Source organism: Spea bombifrons, chromosome 2 (assembly GCF_027358695.1).
Source record: "Spea bombifrons isolate aSpeBom1 chromosome 2, aSpeBom1.2.pri, whole genome shotgun sequence".
Lineage (NCBI taxonomy): Eukaryota > Metazoa > Chordata > Amphibia > Anura > Pelobatidae > Spea > Spea bombifrons.
In genome coordinates, this window is record NC_071088.1 from 18,974,257 (window position 1) to 18,992,500 (window position 18,244).

At 40.1% G+C, this 18,244-nt stretch overlaps 1 protein-coding gene across 5 annotated transcripts in view; it reads left to right on the top strand.

The window, feature by feature from the left end:
* NCOR1 (nuclear receptor corepressor 1) overlaps positions 1-6,445 on the top strand; it is a 57,789-nt gene extending 51,344 nt beyond the window's left edge. For all 5 annotated transcript variants that reach the window (XM_053456992.1, XM_053456995.1, XM_053456994.1 and 2 more), the window contains 4 exons: positions 786-839; positions 2,559-2,762; positions 4,513-4,695; positions 5,146-6,445. In XM_053456992.1, coding sequence (XP_053312967.1) covers positions 786-839; positions 2,559-2,762; positions 4,513-4,695; positions 5,146-5,333 — 629 coding nt within the window. In that variant the 3' untranslated portion in view covers positions 5,334-6,445. The remainder of the gene's footprint in view (positions 1-785; positions 840-2,558; positions 2,763-4,512; positions 4,696-5,145) is intronic.
* Positions 6,446-18,244: the final 11,799 nt, after the last annotated feature.

An 18,244-nucleotide genomic window follows, 5' to 3' on the forward strand; every position in this document is an offset into this window, starting at 1 on the left:
AAAAGTGGCTTTAGCACAAAAACATGAATTTTGATGAAAACCATAAACTCTGACCGTTCCTCATACAGTGTATTGTGGAGGTCAGGACACAGTACTTGGTAGTGGGAATCATGTAATTGGGTTGCACCAGCCTCTAGTGCTCTCGCTGTACTTTGTTTGACTGTGTTTCTGACTGTGTTTTAAGAACCATTGTATAACTGGGCCACGTTGCGGGTCTTGCCCCTGGCAATGGCTTAAAGCAATGGCTTTTTTTTTTCTGGCCGCTCTTTCTTAAAGCCCAGCTCTGTGGCGTGTACGGCTTAAAGTGGTCCTATGGACAGATCAATCAGTCTTCGCTGTGAAGCTTTGTAGCTCCTTCAGCATTATCTTTGGTCTCCTTGTGATAAATGCCCACCTTTCCTAGTTCTTCGGTGGGCGGCCTCATGGTTTACTGTATAAACCTCTACCATGTCTGTTGGAAGGATATTCCAATATCCTCTCAGCTTTTAAATGTTTAGACTATCCTCTTAATCCTGCATGGGACAGCCAAAATGCTATCCTGAATCTAAGCCAAGACCGAGGACTGATTAAGGTCTGAATCTTTACATCAGAGTAATGGGAAGACCAGATGGACAGAATGCTTCCAAACTGCAATTAAATTATTTGCATCTGTCATATGATTGCATGTGTCATGGAGAAACCAGATTGAAGTACACTGGTCTGTGGTATATACAATGTTTTGCATAACATAATTAAGTGAAATGTTTGTGGAGGGAATTAATGAGAATGAGTTTCATGTATTGCAGCAGCTGCTCAGCCAGGAACAGAGATATTTAACCTGCCGGCGGTCACTACTTCGGGTAAGATTGAGTTCTCTCTTCTGTGATTAGTATTCTGTCTCCCTCCCCCCAAAAATAATAATATATAGCTTGCTATAGAGAGAGTTTTGCAGTAGTGTTTAGGCATGTATTAAAGCAGATGGTGCAATCAGACAAAATAATTCCTTATTCTCATGAATAAGTATTTTCTTGGAAATGGCTTTAAATGATGGGGCTAATTTATAGCAAGGAAGCAGTGATTGTTAGCAATTGCGTTAAAATATCTTTTTATTTTGTATTCAGTAACAACAGATACAAAGCATGTTCCAAAATAAGATGCATAGAATGATTTTTCTGAAAGGGTTCCTCCCATCATACTTCACTTCATAATCACATAAATAATTCCAACAGCATCAAATTACACCGGCTACAATGCTTTTGTTGTTTTTCAACATTTTTGCAGTTTCACATTTGGCGCCTCAGCCCTGCTAGTACTACTCCTTAGTGTCTGGCTTGGAAATGAGACTCAGATGTGGCAGAGATCTCTTTCACTGCAAGTAAATCATAATGAGAAAATGGGAACTAAGGGATGCCCATGCAGAAAGTTTTCAAATAACAAAAACATATGTTGCTAAGTACCCACTGACTATACAAGTAGTATTCCTATAGAAAAAAAAACAAGAAAAAACTGTGGCATTCCCTTTTAGTCTGTCTTTTTTGCACACAAGCACCCACGGCAAGCAAAATTGCTTCAGACTAAACTTTTGTTTTTGCCACGCACGTTTTTGCTGTGCCGAAGTGTGCTCAAAGCAATAAAAAAAAAAAAAAAATGCGCCCCAGAGTAAGGGCAGAGGTGCAGCAGCAATGGTAGTAGTAGTAGTAGTAGTAGTAGTAGTAGTAGTAGCAGCAGCAGCGCACTGGGCCTGGGCTGGCGCGTGGAGCAGGACTGAATTTCCCCAATATTCTAGAAATTTAATAAAAGTCCTCCCAGATTAAGGACGGTCAGAGGGGCAGAAGCAGGGTACTGGGCACGCAGACACTAGCAGGTGATAGGCCCATGGAGCCACGTAGAGCAGGACTGAATTTTCTCAATGTTATATATTAAACATTGACCATGCCTGGTTTTGTCACCAATATTTATCAATGAAGAATAATAGATGATATAATGGAAATATAATAATGTCTTAACTGCACTCGGAAACTGGTGAAAAATGTCTCCTGCGGTCCGTGTAATACAGTAGTCACTACAGCTTCTCCAACCCACCATACAACAGCACACTTTCTGCACTAAAATAAACTATACATTAACTTGCAGTATGGTAGATGAGTAATCTTAACCCCTGCTAAACTGTCACTGTCTCAAACTCCAACTCCCATCAGGCTGTAACCGCTGCTACTGACAAGTTAAAATGCTGTCCGTATGCTTATATATCTAATGCTTCTCCCTTCACCTTGTGAATGGTGAATGGCCAGAGTGAAAAAAGTAAGGGAAAAAATCCCACAGGTTGTTGGCTACTTCCATCAGTCAAAAAAGCTTGTAGTGATGGCTACACATGGCAAAGAATGGACCCATCATGACAAATTCTTTGCACTATTGCAGTTTGTGTTTGTCAGTTTCATTGGAGATCACCCTATTATAATTATAATGTGAATGATATAGAATATATATATATATATATATATATATATATATATATATATATATATATATATATATATATATATAATATAATCTTAGCCTTCATGCTTTTTTCTTGACAGGTACCATCAGTTCCCGTGGGCATTCCTTTGCAGATCCAGCCAGTAATCTGGGTTTGGAGGACATTATTCGCAAAGCTCTAATGGGCAATTTTGATGAAAAACCAGAGGATCCCGGCGTGCTGATGGGAGTAGCCCAAGGGAATGCCGCTGCGTCATCAAACAGTGAAGCGCGCAGGGAAGATGCAAACCCTTCACCTAACTCAGGTGGGCATTTGTAATTTATCTGCAATCTTGTTACAGGTGCTTCTGTTTTCCGTTTCATAACTAAAATCCTCTCCCATGTTAAGCTGTAAATGTTGTATTCCATTGTTATTGCATGAGTCAAAATCCATAGTTACCCCCTGTATGCATTTGAATCGGAAATGCTAGGACGTAGAACGTTTAAATTACAGATGCAGCTGGCAATGCAATTGTGAGGCAGTGACATGCCAAAGTGAACCGTTTAATCCTGAGGATACCATCAGAGACTCTTTCAGGAACACTGAAACTTAATTATTTTATGTTATGAGTGTTGTGGAATGGAGAAGGGTGGTGCTTTTCAGTTGCCGGCCACATTTGGAAATTATGTGCAGCCAACAAAAATGGCCAAATTCCAGCTCTGTCAAAAGTATTTGTTAGAACATCTACACGTTGCTCATAACACAGCTCCTGCATCTCCAGTGTGCTTCACTTGTTGTTCTCTCCACGTACTATATGGAGGTCATCGTTTCATTCATCACATACCGTATTTTCTCGATTTATAAGACAAGGTTTTTTTCAGAGCAAATGCTCTGAAAAATACCCCTCGTCTTTTAATCGGGGTCGTCTTATAATCAGACCTCAAATAGGTCTGACTATGAGACAACTAAGATCCAGATCCCCAGCAGCTGCAGGGGACCTGGATCCTCCTGTCCCCACCCCACTTACCGGTACTTCTGAGTCCCCGGTGTGTAGCTGGGGCAGCATGTAGATGTCTACATGATTCGCGTAGACAACTTCCACTGCAGCAGAAAGGAGGCGTGGCTAGCAGCGGGGGTTGTCTGCGTCCATCGCGCAGACCTTCCCCGGCTGTCAGTGGGGAACTCTGATCTCTGACAGTCGGGGATGGTCTGCGCGATGGACGCAGACAACCCCCGCTGCTAGCCACGCCTCCTTCCGGCTGCAGCGTAAGTGCGTGGGATCTACACGCTGCCCCGGCTACATGACGGGACTCAGAAGCACCGGTAAATTTGGAGGAGGGATGGGGAGGGAGTGTTAAATGGGGGGCATAAGACATTTCTGGAGGCAGAGTGCTCTGTGAAATGCCTTTTAACCCCCTTAATGCCACTCTGCCTCCAGAAATGCCTTTTTAACCCTCTATACGCCACTCTGCCTCCTGAATGCCTTAAACCTCCCTATATGTCACTCTTCCCCATAATATGCCTTTTAACCCTCTAAATGCCAGAGTGGCATATAGGGGTATAAGGCATTTCTGGAGGCAGAGTGGCACATAGGGGGTCAAAAGGCATATCATGGGGCACAGTGGCATTTAGAGGGTTAAAAGGCATATCATGGGGCACAGTGTCATTTAGAGGGTTAAAAGGCATATCATGGGGCACAGTGGCATATAGGGGGTATAAGGCATTTCTGGGGCAGATGTGCATAACTTGGGGGGGGCAGGTTGGAAAATAGAAGGAAATAAAACCAAAATATTTTTCTCAATCATGGCTTTTATTAAAAAAAAAATAGTTTAGATGAATTAACATTTACTGGTAAAACTTTTTTCCTATAGGGTCGTCTTATATTCAGCCTTTTTCTTTTTTTTCCTAAATTAATATTCAGATTTGGGGGGTCGTCTTATAATCGAACAAATACAGTAATATTGAAAGAGTCCACATTTTTAGTGCAATGCAGGGTTATCCTGCGCCAAGTTTGTGCTTTTTTTCCTCACAAGCCCTTGCAGTGTCTTTTATATAAAAAGTTCTCCATATTACAGGCGGAGGAACCACCAAGCATAAGCTGATAAGCAAATCTGGCAGCCGCAAAACGAAGTCCCCCATTTCTGGCAGTCAGGCGTATATGGGGGCTGAACGGCCCTCTTCAGTATCATCGGTTCACTCAGAAGGAGATTACAGGCAGGCTCCAGCGTGGGCCTGGGAAGATCGACCTTCTTCCACAGGTGAGATTGAGCATTGATGTTTTTCATGGCCGCGTAAAAGGGAGAGTTACAAGTGCTTCATTTGTGACCTGTTTAGTCTTTTTTTTTTTCTTTTTCATGTTTCTAGTCTAGTAAGAAAACATATTTATACATATTCAACATAATGTAGCACAGTCCCCTCGCTGATTAAACTATGCACTACACATGTTCTTCTAGAGATATTTATCAGAAATGACCCATAAGGCACAGTGAATTCAAAACTTTGTATCGTTAGGCTTGCGTAAAGGGGCACACATGAGTGGGTTTTCATTTATTCAGCCAACAAGTGGGGACCAGAAGAATGATTCAGTCAGCAGCAGCATTCTGTTGGTGGTAGAGGCAATAAGACCTTCTTGAAACCTGTTAATGTGTGTGGTGCATGAGTCTTCCGTTTCATGTTTTTAATGCATTTGTTTGGTCTTTTCACTACAGGATCCACCCAATTCCCATACAATCCCTTGACTATGGGAATGATGAGCAGCACACCACCATCTTCTATGTCATGCGCACCACCTTCTATGACACAAAGTTCTGCCCACCAGCAGAGCCGCATGTGGGAACGCGAGCCAGCACCTCTCCTCTCCTCTCAGTATGAAACCCTCTCAGACAGTGATGACTGAACGAGTTTGGACCTTGCAGAGGATATATGATGGTGCATATGTAAGGGTTTCAGCAGTATGCTCTTACCCTGAGAGACTTTTCATGAAGCAGCCCAGGATGAGAGAGAGACAAGACACCCTCCAACACCTGGATTTAAGTGTGCTGTGAACATTTTAAAGGAATCCTGACCTGTTCTCAGCAGAATGTAATTAATAAAGAACTTATGTTATACATTAAATATGTAAAGAAATTTTAAAGAGATACATGGACTGTCTGACAAATTCCCAATTTACAGCTATTTGTAAAGAAAACCCATAATATCTTTAAAATCATTCTTTTTGTAAATATTTGCAGTGTTTTTTCCCTTTTTTGCTGTAGTACCTGGTGTATGTATGTTTCAAAACAATGCCTTGGCACACGAGGAACAGTTTTGTATTTTATTTTTCTTGTTTTAAACAATCTTTTTTTCCAAGTGTTTAAATGAACCCAAGCTTGCTTCCTTTACCATTTGAGGGACAGAGGGGGGTTGAAATAGTTACCTCTCTGACTTAACCCTTCTGATACCAGAGGAGTGATTAATACTGTGCAAAGCAATGTGTTACTCCTCCCTCTGGCAGCGGAGGGGATAATGGCAGAAATCCGCTCCTGTTTTAACCGCACCTTATGGCAACTGGTCTTGTTAAGATTTAAGACCACCCAGCCATCATTTGTTTTACTTTTCACTGGACTCTTTCTTAAATATCTGTATTTTTATGTTGGTTTTAAATTTATTTGGTGAAAAGCATAGAACACACCTACCAATTTAACACCCATACCTTCTTGAGACATTGCCTCTGTTCCTAACAGGTTTATAATATTCCTTTTATCAGATCTACCATATGAACGAAGCTTTTCTGCACTAGCAATGTCCATTGCACACTCGTGTCTGTGAATTTTAGGTTCTGGGTGTTATTGGGTTTTGTTTCCCTCCTCTGCAGGAATATATTCCTCAGGGAAATGAATAGATATATGTGTATAGGCAGGATTGACACCAATTAAACACTGGCAGGTTGGTTCCTTAGATGCTTTTTTTTCCCTCACAGCTTCATTAAATTCTATACATGAATTGTAATAAAATTGGTTTCCTGCAGAACACGATTTTAATTGTTTATTTTTTTGTGTAAAAGAACGTTTAGAAAATCAAAATATTAAATTGTTGTAAAAAAAATTTTTTATTGGTGATGCAACATTATGGCTTACTTACTATTTCTATGTAAAAAAAAAACTAAAAGGAGAACCCCAACCTCTATAGACATATAGAGTTTTTTTTTTTTTATTCTAATATGTCTGGGTGCTGCTAAATTTCCAGTAAAGTCCTGCCCATCTCTCTGGTGTCAAGTGCAATTTTACACAATCTTTAAAGTAAGGGTTAATACTGTAGTTCCTGCCTTTTGAAAAGTATGGCATTCATGAAAGTCTCTTGCAATTTCATTTACTTTAAGTTTTATACATTTTTGAAAACTTATCAGGACATGCCAATTTAATGGCATGTAAGAAATTTAGGGATGTCAAGCGCTTTTGAAGGGACCGGCTTTAACATACAGGCTGTCAGAACAGCAGCATTTCTAACAGCCTGTGTGAGGAATCCAGTAGTAGAAGGGAGCGGTGGTTGCAAAATGAGTTTTCTTGAAGAGCGATAGTGCAGCATTAACCATCTTCAATGCCGCGATTGTGTATGACACGGACATGGCATTACAGGGGTTAATATTGTATCAGTCGATGCTGTGCTCTTATGGAAATTAAAAAAAAAAAAAAAAAAAAAAAAAACACCTGGAAGTCACGGCTGCTTCCAGTTCGGTTGCTGTGAGTTAAGGACCCACAGCAGTTTGAACCAATCAGAAGTGGGCTGATGATAATCAAATCACTCCTTGCAAATAGGAGTGATCTGATCTTTATGGCAGCCCCTAGATGACCCTGCCCTAGAAAAAAGAGAGAGGGGTCATCTAATGTAAAAGAAAAACACAAATTATTATTAAAAAAAAATGAATACATAATTATTACAGTGTTTCACTTTACAGTGACATTTTAGGGCACTGATTATTGATCGGTCTGTCAGTGGCCTAAACTTGTCACTTTGATCCATCTCACTTCAATAGCCAAGGATCTAATCTGATCATCATTCCTACAAATGCATATGGAGTATTCCTGTACTCGGGTGATGTTTCTGAATACAAATCAAAGTTGTTTCAGTAATTTCCAGGGAAGGAAATTTTCCCAACTGTTTAGAGATTTTTCATTCTAAGTGATGGTGTGTATATATATATATATATATATATATATATATATATATATATATATATATATATATATATATATATATATAATTATTATTTCAAGAGTCCTACTTGTGCTGAAAAAAAATGCTAGAAGTATATAAATTAAAATGTAAGTTCCAATTTAGATTTTTACAGCAATTTTAACATGAAGTCTGTTAATGGTTCATACTGTATACAGCACAGAAGTAAATCCACTAATACAATATATCCAATGTATCAATTGGGGGCTTTTTGAATGAGCGAGCAGGAAGTCCGGGGCACCCGGTTTGGCCGTGACCAGTAGCAGACGCAGCTCGCCAATGGCGTGGACTTAGTATGGATATTTGGTCCAAAGAAGTGCCAATAGCATAGATCCTGTACTGGCACAGCATCCTGTTATCGCCACCACGGTAAGCTGGCGACAGATTTTGTTATGGTGTAATAGTAATAAAAAATGATACCGTAGCATCTGTTCAACACAAGCCCTTTACAGACTACCCTGCTGAACAGACCACTTGGCCATCAATGAGGCTCTCAAACAGGTAATCTATTAACATAAGGTAGGCAATAAGCTGAGGGGCTGTCTGTCAGTTACAGCTCATCCCTCCTGCTGCATTACAGTTCTAACCGTGTTTGAATGTGCGAGTGAAACTTCAGTTACACACAGAAACTGACTCGGGTAATGGAGGGAAACCGCTGCTAATCAGTAACTGATAACAACCCCTGTATAATTATACAAAATCTGATCCCTGCCTGCACAGAGATCAGCGAACGGATCAGAAAGATATATCACCACATATATCACCCAAATAAAAAGGTATAAAATAAGCAACCTGTATAAATAACAAAATAGATTAAAAAAAATCTAGGCATATGGGAGTAAGAATGACATTACAGAGACATATTAAAAACATAACAATTGCTTTTGTCCTGTAGTGTAAAAAAAAGTTCAGATTATTTTAGTCAGTTGGAGCAAAACCAGTTTATTACATATAAGGGTAACTTAGATCATAAATCATAAGTGTTTCTTTTAAAGATACAGAAATAAACAATTTATGACATAAAACAAAATATGGGACTATCCCTTTAAAATCATCTAGGACACTTAGCATCGGTAGTGATGATATTAAGAGAAAATACTGTGACATCACAATGACAAGCACCGATAACTGCAGCAACATTTCATCATCTACAGACACATCTGAGGCTGTGACGGTGCTTCACCTGCATGAAGAGTTTGTCTGCAGACATGGAGCTTTATTACAGATCCAGCCTTACAATCTCCCAAGAGGCAGGACAATCCTTCAAGGCATGGACCCAGAGGTTTCGTGAGCCCAGAGGTAGCCTTTATTTTGGGTATATTTATAGCATTACTAACATAATGATTTTAATGGCAGATTAACTCGTAAAGGGATTAAGGAAAAAGGAAATGGAAAGTAGGGGTATGAATGGGATATGCAAACATCCACATCTATGTGGAACAGAACCTTTAAAGTACTTGGCTGCACGGGACAGTAAACATTCCCTTTATCTGTAGAATCACAATAAAATCAACCAATTCTGGTACACAAAATATTACAAAATTGCTTTTTATTTGTAACTTTTTTTTAAAGAGTGACATTTTTATAATAGAGCGTCAGTCTATTACCTGCTTATTTTGTTTCCAGTCTGAAGTCCGGCAACCTCTGCAGGTCCACTTTCTCTTACTCTCGAGACATAAATACCCTGAAACCAAAATTTAAGGTTGTGTTAAGATGCATGTACAGAACCAATAATACAGTTCAGCCGTGACCTGTTAGGGTGTAATAGTAATAAAAAAAATAATACCGTAGCATCTGTGCAACACAAGCCCTTTACAGACTTGCCGGCTGAACAGACCACTTGGCCATCAAGGAGGCTCTCAAACAGGTAATCTATTAACGTAAGGTAGGCAATAAGCTGAGGGGCTGCCTGTCAGTTACAGCTCATCCCTCCTGCTGCATTACAGTTCTAACCGTGTTTGAATGTGCGAGTGAAACTTCAGTTACACACAGAAACTGACTCGGGTAATGGAGGGAAACCGCTGCTAATCAGTGATTGATAACAACCCCTGTATAATTATACAAAATCTGATCCCTGCTAGCACACAGAGATCAGCGAATGGATCAGAATGATAAGGGGGGAGATGGGGTGGTCTTTTTGCATATTGCTGATATATAGCTCTATCAGCTAAACAGTCCACATATATCACCCAAATAAAATAGGTATAAAATAAGTAACCGGTATAAATAACAAACAAAATAGATTAAAAAAATCTAGGCATACAGGAGTAAGAATGACATTACAGAGACATATAAAAAACATAAATATTCCTTTTGTCCTCTAGTGTAAAAAAAAGTCCAGGTTTTTTTAGTCAATTGAAACAAAAACAGTATATATATATAGATATAAGGGTAACTAAAATCATAAATCATAAGTGTTTCTTTTAAAGATACAGAAATAAACAGTTTATGCCATTTCACTTAGCATCAGTAGTGACATCATAAAGAGAACATACTGTGGCATCACAATGACAAGCACCGATAACTGCTGCAACATTTCATCCTCTACAGACACATCTGAGGCTGTGACGGTGCTTCACCTGCATGAAGGGTTTGTCTGCAGACATGGAGCGTGAATACAGAACTAGCCTTACAATCTCCCAAGAGGCAGGACAATCCTTCAAGGCATGGACACAGAGGTTTCGTGAGCCCAGAGGTAGCCTTTATTTTGGGTATATTTATAGCATTAATAACATAATGATCTTAATGGCAGATTAACTCGTAAAGGGATTAAGGAAAAAGGAAATGGAAAGAAGGGTAGAAATGGGATATGCAAACATCCACATCTATGTGGAACAGCACCTTTAAAGTACTTGGCTGCACGGGACAGTAAAAATTCCCTTTAACTGTAGAATGACAATAAAATCAACCAATTCTGGTACACGTAAATATTACAAAATTGCTTTTTATTTGTAACTTTTTTCCTATTCTTCACTGCTGTTATCATTTAGAAGACTCCCAACTAGTGCTCTTCCTGCCAGTATGAGGGATATTCCTGCTTCCATGCAGGTGACCCAAGTAAGTAAATCTTTAAATAATAACAAGCTAAGGTTTTCACGAGGACCGGAATTAGAGCCATTTGGTCACTACATGGAGGCAGCATGATGGGCTATTTAAGGGTTAATATTTTAGTCTCAAGATAGAAAGTTCATATAGAAAGTTCCCAAGTACGATAACATGTTTATAGGGTGTCAACTAAACACAATCCTGTACACATAACAAGTTTTAGCTGCACACAGTCACAGTTCATATTGCTATACTGGCCTAAATATGAACCTGGTTTTCAATTCATACAGTATTTTTTTTGTATATTTAAACATTATGACAGGAGTATATAAATGAAAATGTAAGTTCACACCTTTGTTTTGCACATCAATTTTAACATGAAGTATGTTAATAGTTCATACTGTATGAAGCAATAAATATACAAGCACAGAAAATCAAAAAAAGTTTTAATCAAAATCAAGTTATTTTTTAACAAAATGACACTGTGATTCGGAATGTCACATGATATTCAAAATTATTTATGGCACTAATACAATATATACATATACTTATTATAAATATATAATGTTACACTCAGTGTGATATATTATACACACTGGCTCTACAATAGAGTACACGTACGCAAGTACAAATACTACTAGTACCCGCTGCACCTCACCTCACGAGTCCCATCTCTCCGTGCAAGCTGCGGCGTCAGAGCCATTATGGGGTCATATAATGCACATTATGTGACGCTGCTGGACACTTTAGTAACCGGACGCCTGGGCGCAGTTCATCTGTGATGCCTGTTCCAGCGCACCCCTCCGGACAAACAGAGGGGCTCTTGAGTGAGTGAGCAGGAAGTCCTGCTGTTTGAATGTGTCAGCAAAACTTCAGTTACACACAGAAACTGACTTGGGTAATGGAGGGAAACCGCTGCTAATCAGTGACTGATAACAATTCCTGTATAATTATACAAAATCTCGTATAAGTAACCGGTATAAATAACAGACAAAATAGATTAAAAAAATCTAGGCATATGTGAGTAAGAATGACATTACAGAGACATATTAAAAACATAAACATTCCTTTTGTCCTCTAGTGTTTTTTTTAGTCAATTGAAACAAAAACAGTTTATATATATAGATAAAAGGGTAACTTAAATCATAAGTGTTTCTTTTAAAGATACAGAAATAAACAACTTATGACATAACACAAAATATGGGACTATCCCTTTAAAATCATCTAGGACACTTAGCATCAGTAGTGATTCCATAAAGAGAAAATACTGTGACATCACAATGACAAGCACCGATAACTGCTGCAACATTTCATCCTCTACAGACACATCTGAGGCTGTGACGGTGCTTCACCTGCATGAAGGGTTTGTCTGCAGACATGGAGCGTGAATACAGAACCAGCCTTACAATCTCCCAAGAGGCAGGACAATCCTTCAAGGCAAATGTTTTGTGAGTCCAGATTTAGTCTTTATTTTGGTTATAGTTATAGCATTGTTAACGTTATCCAAAACACCAATGAGTTGGTGTATAATTATTTTTCTGGCAGATTAGCTCTAATTGTTAAAGGGAGGAAGGAAAAAAGAAATGGAAAGGAGGGGTGGAAATGTGATATGAGGGAATGGGAAATGTGGGGATGGGAAAGGGAATGGCATAATGGGGACAATGGGGGGTGGTGATAAGTGGGAAAATGTGAAACATATGGGAAAGGACTGGGAAAAGGGATAATTTGGGGAAAAGGGAAGAGAAATGGGAATGAAGGTGATCGATAACAAACACAGGGCAGGGGAAAAGGAATGGAAAAGGAATGGAATATTGAGGAATATTGGAGGGGAAATAGGATATCAAGGAATAAATGGGAGTTTGAGGGAAATGGGAAATATGTGGGTGGGTAAGTAAATGAAAAAGGGGAGATAAAAGAGCAGAAAAGGGAAATATAGGGGATAAGATATGAGGATTATACATGGAATGTCATATGGGGGAAATGTGATATGGGAAACAAATGGAAGAAGGAAATTAGGAGGAATTGAAGAGAAAAATGGGGGATGGAAGAAAACTGGGCAATGGAAGAAAACTGGGCAATGGGTGTCAATTGAAGAATAGTGAAACGGGGACTAGAAGAAGTGGAGGGAATGCAAAAGGAGATAAATAGAAGAAAAGGAAGACAAGAGAAATATGATGGCAGAAGAGGCAAATGGGATCAAATAAGAGGGAATGGGAGAATGCATGAAGAGAGAAATAGGGGTTGAACAAGAGGCAAAAGGAAGAAGAGAGAAATGGAGGAAAAGAGGAAAAACAAATGGAGTGGAATGGAATAAGAGATTATTGGGGAGATGGAAGAGAGAAAAATGGGGAGTAAAAGAAGATGGAAATTGGGGAAAATGGAAGTAGAGGGATGAAGGGTGCATAACTGGGGGGGGTCATGTTGGCAAATAAAAGGAAATAAAAAAAAATGTAGATAGAAGGGGGTAGGGATAGGGTAGATAGCCTGAGAAGGGGGGGAGAGGGGGTAGATGGTGTGAGAGGAGGGTAGATTGGGTTGGGGGGGCCCTTAACAGATTCTCGCACCGGGGCCCTGAGGCTTCTAGTTACGCCCCTGTGAAGAGAGAAAAGAGGGAATGATAAATATGATGAAAGAAGAGGGAAATAAGGGTTGGAAAAAGAGGCCAACTGGGGATAGAAGAGAGAAATGGGGGGGAATGAAAGACAAAGAAGAGGAGGGAAATTGGGAGGATTGGTGAAGAAAGAAAGGGGGTCAATCTATAAAAGTGAGAAATAGTGTGAAACAAGAAGAAAATGGGTAGCAGAAAAAGAGGTCAACAGGGGATGAAAGAGAGAAGTGGGGGGAATGGAAGACAATGAAATGGGGAGTAACAGAAGAGGGAATTGGAAGAGGGGATGGAGGAAGAGGCTAATGAGGAAATGGAAGAAAAGTAAAATTGAAGTGGGAATGGAAGAAGAGGGAAAAGGGAATGATAGAAAAAAAAGAAATGGGGAATAGAAAAAAATAGAAATGGGAAAGAAAGAAAGAAAGAAAGAAAGAAGAGTGTAATGAAGGAATCTGGATGGAAGAAGAGGGAGATGAAGTTGAAAGAAAGGGGCAATGGAGCAGGAATAGAAGTAAAGGCAAACAGAGGAACGGAAGAAAAGATAGAAATAAGGGTGGACCAGAAGAAGATTTAATAAGGAGAATCGAACAAGAGGATTGGGAAATTGGAAAAAGAAATAAACAAGGGAGATGGAAGAAGTGGGGTATTGAATTAGAGGGAAATGGGGGTAGAAGAATAGATTAATATAGGGAAATGGAGAAGGCACAGATGAATAGAGAAATAGGGGTAGAATACAAGAAGAGGGAAAAGAAGGGATGTAGGAAGAGAGAAATTGGGTACACGAAGAGGGAAATGGGGTGCAAACAGAGGTAAGTAGGGGCAAAAGAAAAGGGAAATGGGAGGTGGTGGTAGAAATGGGGGATGGCTGTAGAGAGAAAGGGGGGAACTTAAGAAGAGAGAAATAGGGTAATGAAAGAAATGGGTGGAAAAGAGGACAAATGCAGATGAAAGAAGAGAGAAATTAGGGGAAGACGACGAAGAAGAGGGAAAGGGGGGAGACGGAAATGGAAGGGGTGGAACAAATGGTGGTAATGATGAAGAAAGTGTGGAATGCAAGAAGAGAGAAATAGGTTGAAAGAAGAGGAAATGGGTGGTAGAAAAATAGAGAATTAGGAGGGGTCAAAAAATTAGGGTGGATGAAGATGAGAGAAATGGAAGGGAATTAAAGAAGTTGGTGTCACGCCCGAGGTCCATACAGACGACTATAATGACCCAGAGCGCTCAATGATGGAATTCAGGAGTCACAGTGCAGGAGCGGAGACACAAGGCCAAGTGCAGGGTAACCAAACTCCCCCCGAGTATTGAGCCATCAGGATTGTACAGCCACATACCAGGACCCAGTGGGAAGGATCCAATACAGGTAACAGGATCTAGATATATCCTGCAGGCAATAAAAAGGCAGACCAGAGCCAGAGAAGTAGAAGCAGGTTACAGAATTAAGAATACAGGTTACAGGGACAAGCCAAACACAAGATCGGACAGGACACCCCTGTACCGGGGCTCAGGACAGCAAACCCCTCTACCGAGGCTCAGGACACGACACCCCTCTACCGGGGCTCAGGACAGGACACCTGAATGGACATAGCTTCAGCTGGACAAACAGGAAACTAAACTGAAACTCATAGCAGACAGGAGTAGCAATTTGGGGAAGAGAGAAATAGGGCTGCAATTGAAAAACAGGAAAATAGAGGAATGGATGAAGAGGGGACAGGAAAAAAAAAACAACAGGACAGAATAGAATTTTATAGAAAATAAGGGGGGAAGTGGAACAGACAAATGGGGGCATAGAAGAAAAGGGAAATAGGGGGTGGTAGGAAAAGAAGAGGAAGAACAAGAAGAGGGAAGAAGAAGAAGAAGAAGATTAAGGAAGAAGAAGGAAGAAGAAGACGAAGAAGAAGAAGAGGAAAGAAGAAGTAGGAAGATGAGGGAAGAAGATGGAAGAAGAAAAAGAAGAAGGGAGATGAAGGAAAAAGAGGGAAGAAGAAGAAGAAGAAGAGGGAAGAAGAAGAGGTAGGAGAAAAGGGAAGAAGAGGAAGAAGAGGAAGAAGAAGAAGAGGGAAGAAGAAGAAGAAGAAGAAGGGGAAGAAGAAGAAGTGGGGGAAGAAGAAGAGGGAAAAAGAAGAAGATGGAAGAAGAAGAAGGGAAGAAGAGGGAAGAAGAGGAAGAAGAAGAAGAAGAAGAAGAAGAAGAAGAGGGAAGAAGAAGAAGAAGAAGAAAGAGAAGAAGAAAAAAGGAAGAAGAAGATGGAAGAAGAAGAAGCAGAAGAAGAAGAAGAGGGAAGAAGAGGAAGAAGAAGAGGAGGGAAGAAGAAGAACAAGAAGAAGAGGGGGAAGAAGAAGATGATGGAATAAGAAGAAGAAGAAGAAGAAGGAAGACGAGGGAAGAAGAGGGAAGAAGAAGAAGAAAAGGGAAGAAGAAGGGGAAGAAGAGGAAGAAGAAGGAGAGGGAAGAAGAAAGAGAAGAAGAAGAAGAGGGAAGAAGAGGAAGGAGAAGAAGAGGGAAGAAGAGGAGGGAAGAAGAAGAGGGGTGAGAAGAAGAGGGAAGATGAAGAAGATGGAAGAAGAAAAAAGAAGAGGGAAGAAGAAGAAGAAGAAGAGGGAAGAAGAAGACAAAGAAGAAGAAGAGGGAAGAAGAGGAAGAAGAGGAAGAAGAAAAGGAAGAAGAAGAAGATGAAGAAGATGAAGAAGAGGGAAATGGGGTGCAAACAGAGGTAAGTAGGGGCAAAAGAAAAGGGAAATGGGAGGTGGTGGAAGATATGGGGGATGTTTATAGAGAGAAAGGGGGGAACTTACGAAGAGAGAAATAGGGTAATGAAAGAAATGGTTGGAAAAGAGGACAAATGCAGATGAAAGAAATTAGGGGAAGAAGACGAAGAAGATTAAGAAGAGGAAGAAGAAGAAGAGGAAGAAGAAGAAGAAGAGGAAGAAGAGGAGGAATAGGAAGAAGAGGAAGAAGAAGAAGAGGAAGAGAGAAGAAGAGGGAAGAAGAGGTAGGAAGACGAAGAAGAGGAAGAAGAAGAAGAGAGAAGAAGAAGACGAGTAAGAAGAAGTAGAAGAAGAAGAAGAGGGAAGAAGAGGAAGAATAGGAAGAATGGGAAGAAGAGAAAGAAGAAGAAGAGGGAAGAAGAAGAAGAGAGAAGAAGAGGGAAGAAGAAAAGGGAAGAAGAAGAAGAAGAAGAGAGAAGAAGAGGGAAGAAGAAAAGGGAAGAAGAAGAAGAAGAAGAAGAAGAAGAAGAAGAGGGAAGAAGACGAAGAAGACGAAGAAGAGGAAGAAGAAGAAGAGGGAAGAAGAGGGAAGAAAAAGAAGAAAGAGAAGAAGAAAAAGGGAAGAAGAAGATGGAAGAAGGTAAGTAGGGGCAAAAGAAAAGGGAAATGGGAGGTGGTGGAAGATACGGGGGATGTTTATAGAGAGAAAGGGGGGAACTTAAGAAGAAAGAAATGGGTGGAAAAGAGGACAAATGCAGATGAAAGAAATTAGGGGAAGAAGACGAAGAAGATTAAGAAGAAGAAGAAGAAGAGGAAGAAGAAGAAGAGGAAGAAGAAGAAGAAGAGGGAAGAAGAAGAAGAGGAAAGAAGAGGGAAGAAGAAGAAGAGGGAAGAAGAGGGAAGAAGACGAAGAAGAGGAAGAAGAAGAAGAGAGAAGAAGAAGACGAGTAAGAAGAAATAGAAGAAGAAGAAGAGGGAAGAAGAGGAAGAATAGGAAGAATGGGAAGAAGAGAAAGAAGAAGAAGAGGGAAGAAGAAGAGAGAAGAAGAGGGAAGAAGAAAAGGGAAGAAGAAGAAGAAGAAGAGGGAAGAAGAGGAAGAAGAAGAAGAAGAATAGGAAGAATGGGAAGAAGAAGAAGAGGGAAAAAGAAAAGGGAAGAAGAAGAAGAAGAAGAAGAAGAGGGAAGAAGACGAAGAAGACGAAGAAGAGGAAGAAGAAGAAGAAGAAGAAGAGGGAAGAAGAAGAAGAAGAGGAAGAAGAAGAAGAAGCAGAAGAAGAAGAAGCAAAGAAGAAGAAGAGGGAAGAAGAAGAAGAGGGAAGAAGACGAAGAAGAGGAAGAAGAAGAAGAAGAGAGAGGAAGAAGAAGAGTAAGAAGAAGGGAAGAAGACGAAGAAGACGAAGAAGAGGAAGAAGAAGAAGAAGAAGAAGAGGGAAGAAGAGGAAGAAGAAGAAGAAGAAGAGGAAGAAGAAGAAAAGGAAGAAGAAGAAGAGGGAAGAAGAAGAAGAGAGAAGAAGAGGGAAGAAGAAGAAGAAGAAGAAGAGGGAAGAAGACGAATAAGAGGAAGAAGAAGAAGAGGGAAGAAGAAGAAGAGAGAAGAAGAGGGAAGAAGAAAAGGGAAGAAGAAGAAGAAGAAGAAGAAGAAGAAGAAGAAGAAGAAGAAGAGGGAAGAAGACGAAGAAGACGAAGAAGAGGAAGAAGAAGATGAGGGAAGAAGAGGGAAGAAAAAGAAGAAAGAGAAGAAGAAGAAGATGGAAGAAGAAGAAGCAGAAGAAGAGGGAAGAAGAAGACAAAGAAGAAGAAGAAGAAGAGGAAGAAGAGGGAAGAAGAAGAGGGAAGAAGACGAAGAAGAGGAAGAAGAAAAGGAAGAAGAAGAAGAAGAAGAAGATGAAGAAGAGGGAAATGGGGTGCAAACAGAGGTAAGTAGGGGCAAAAGAAAAGGGAAATGGGAGGTGGTGGAAGATACGGGGGATGTTTATAGAGAGAAAGGGGGGAACTTAAGAAGAAAGAAATGGGTGGAAAAGAGGACAAATGCAGATGAAAGAAATTAGGGGAAGAAGACGAAGAAGATTAAGAAGAAGAAGAAGAAGAGGAAGAAGAAGAAGAGGAAGAAGAAGAAGAAGAGGAAGACGAGGAGGAATAGGAAGAAGAGGAAAAAGAAGAAGAAGAGGGAAGAAGAGGGAAGAAGAAGAAGAGGAAAGAAGAGGGAAGAAGAAGAAGAGGGAAGAAGAGGGAAGAAGAAG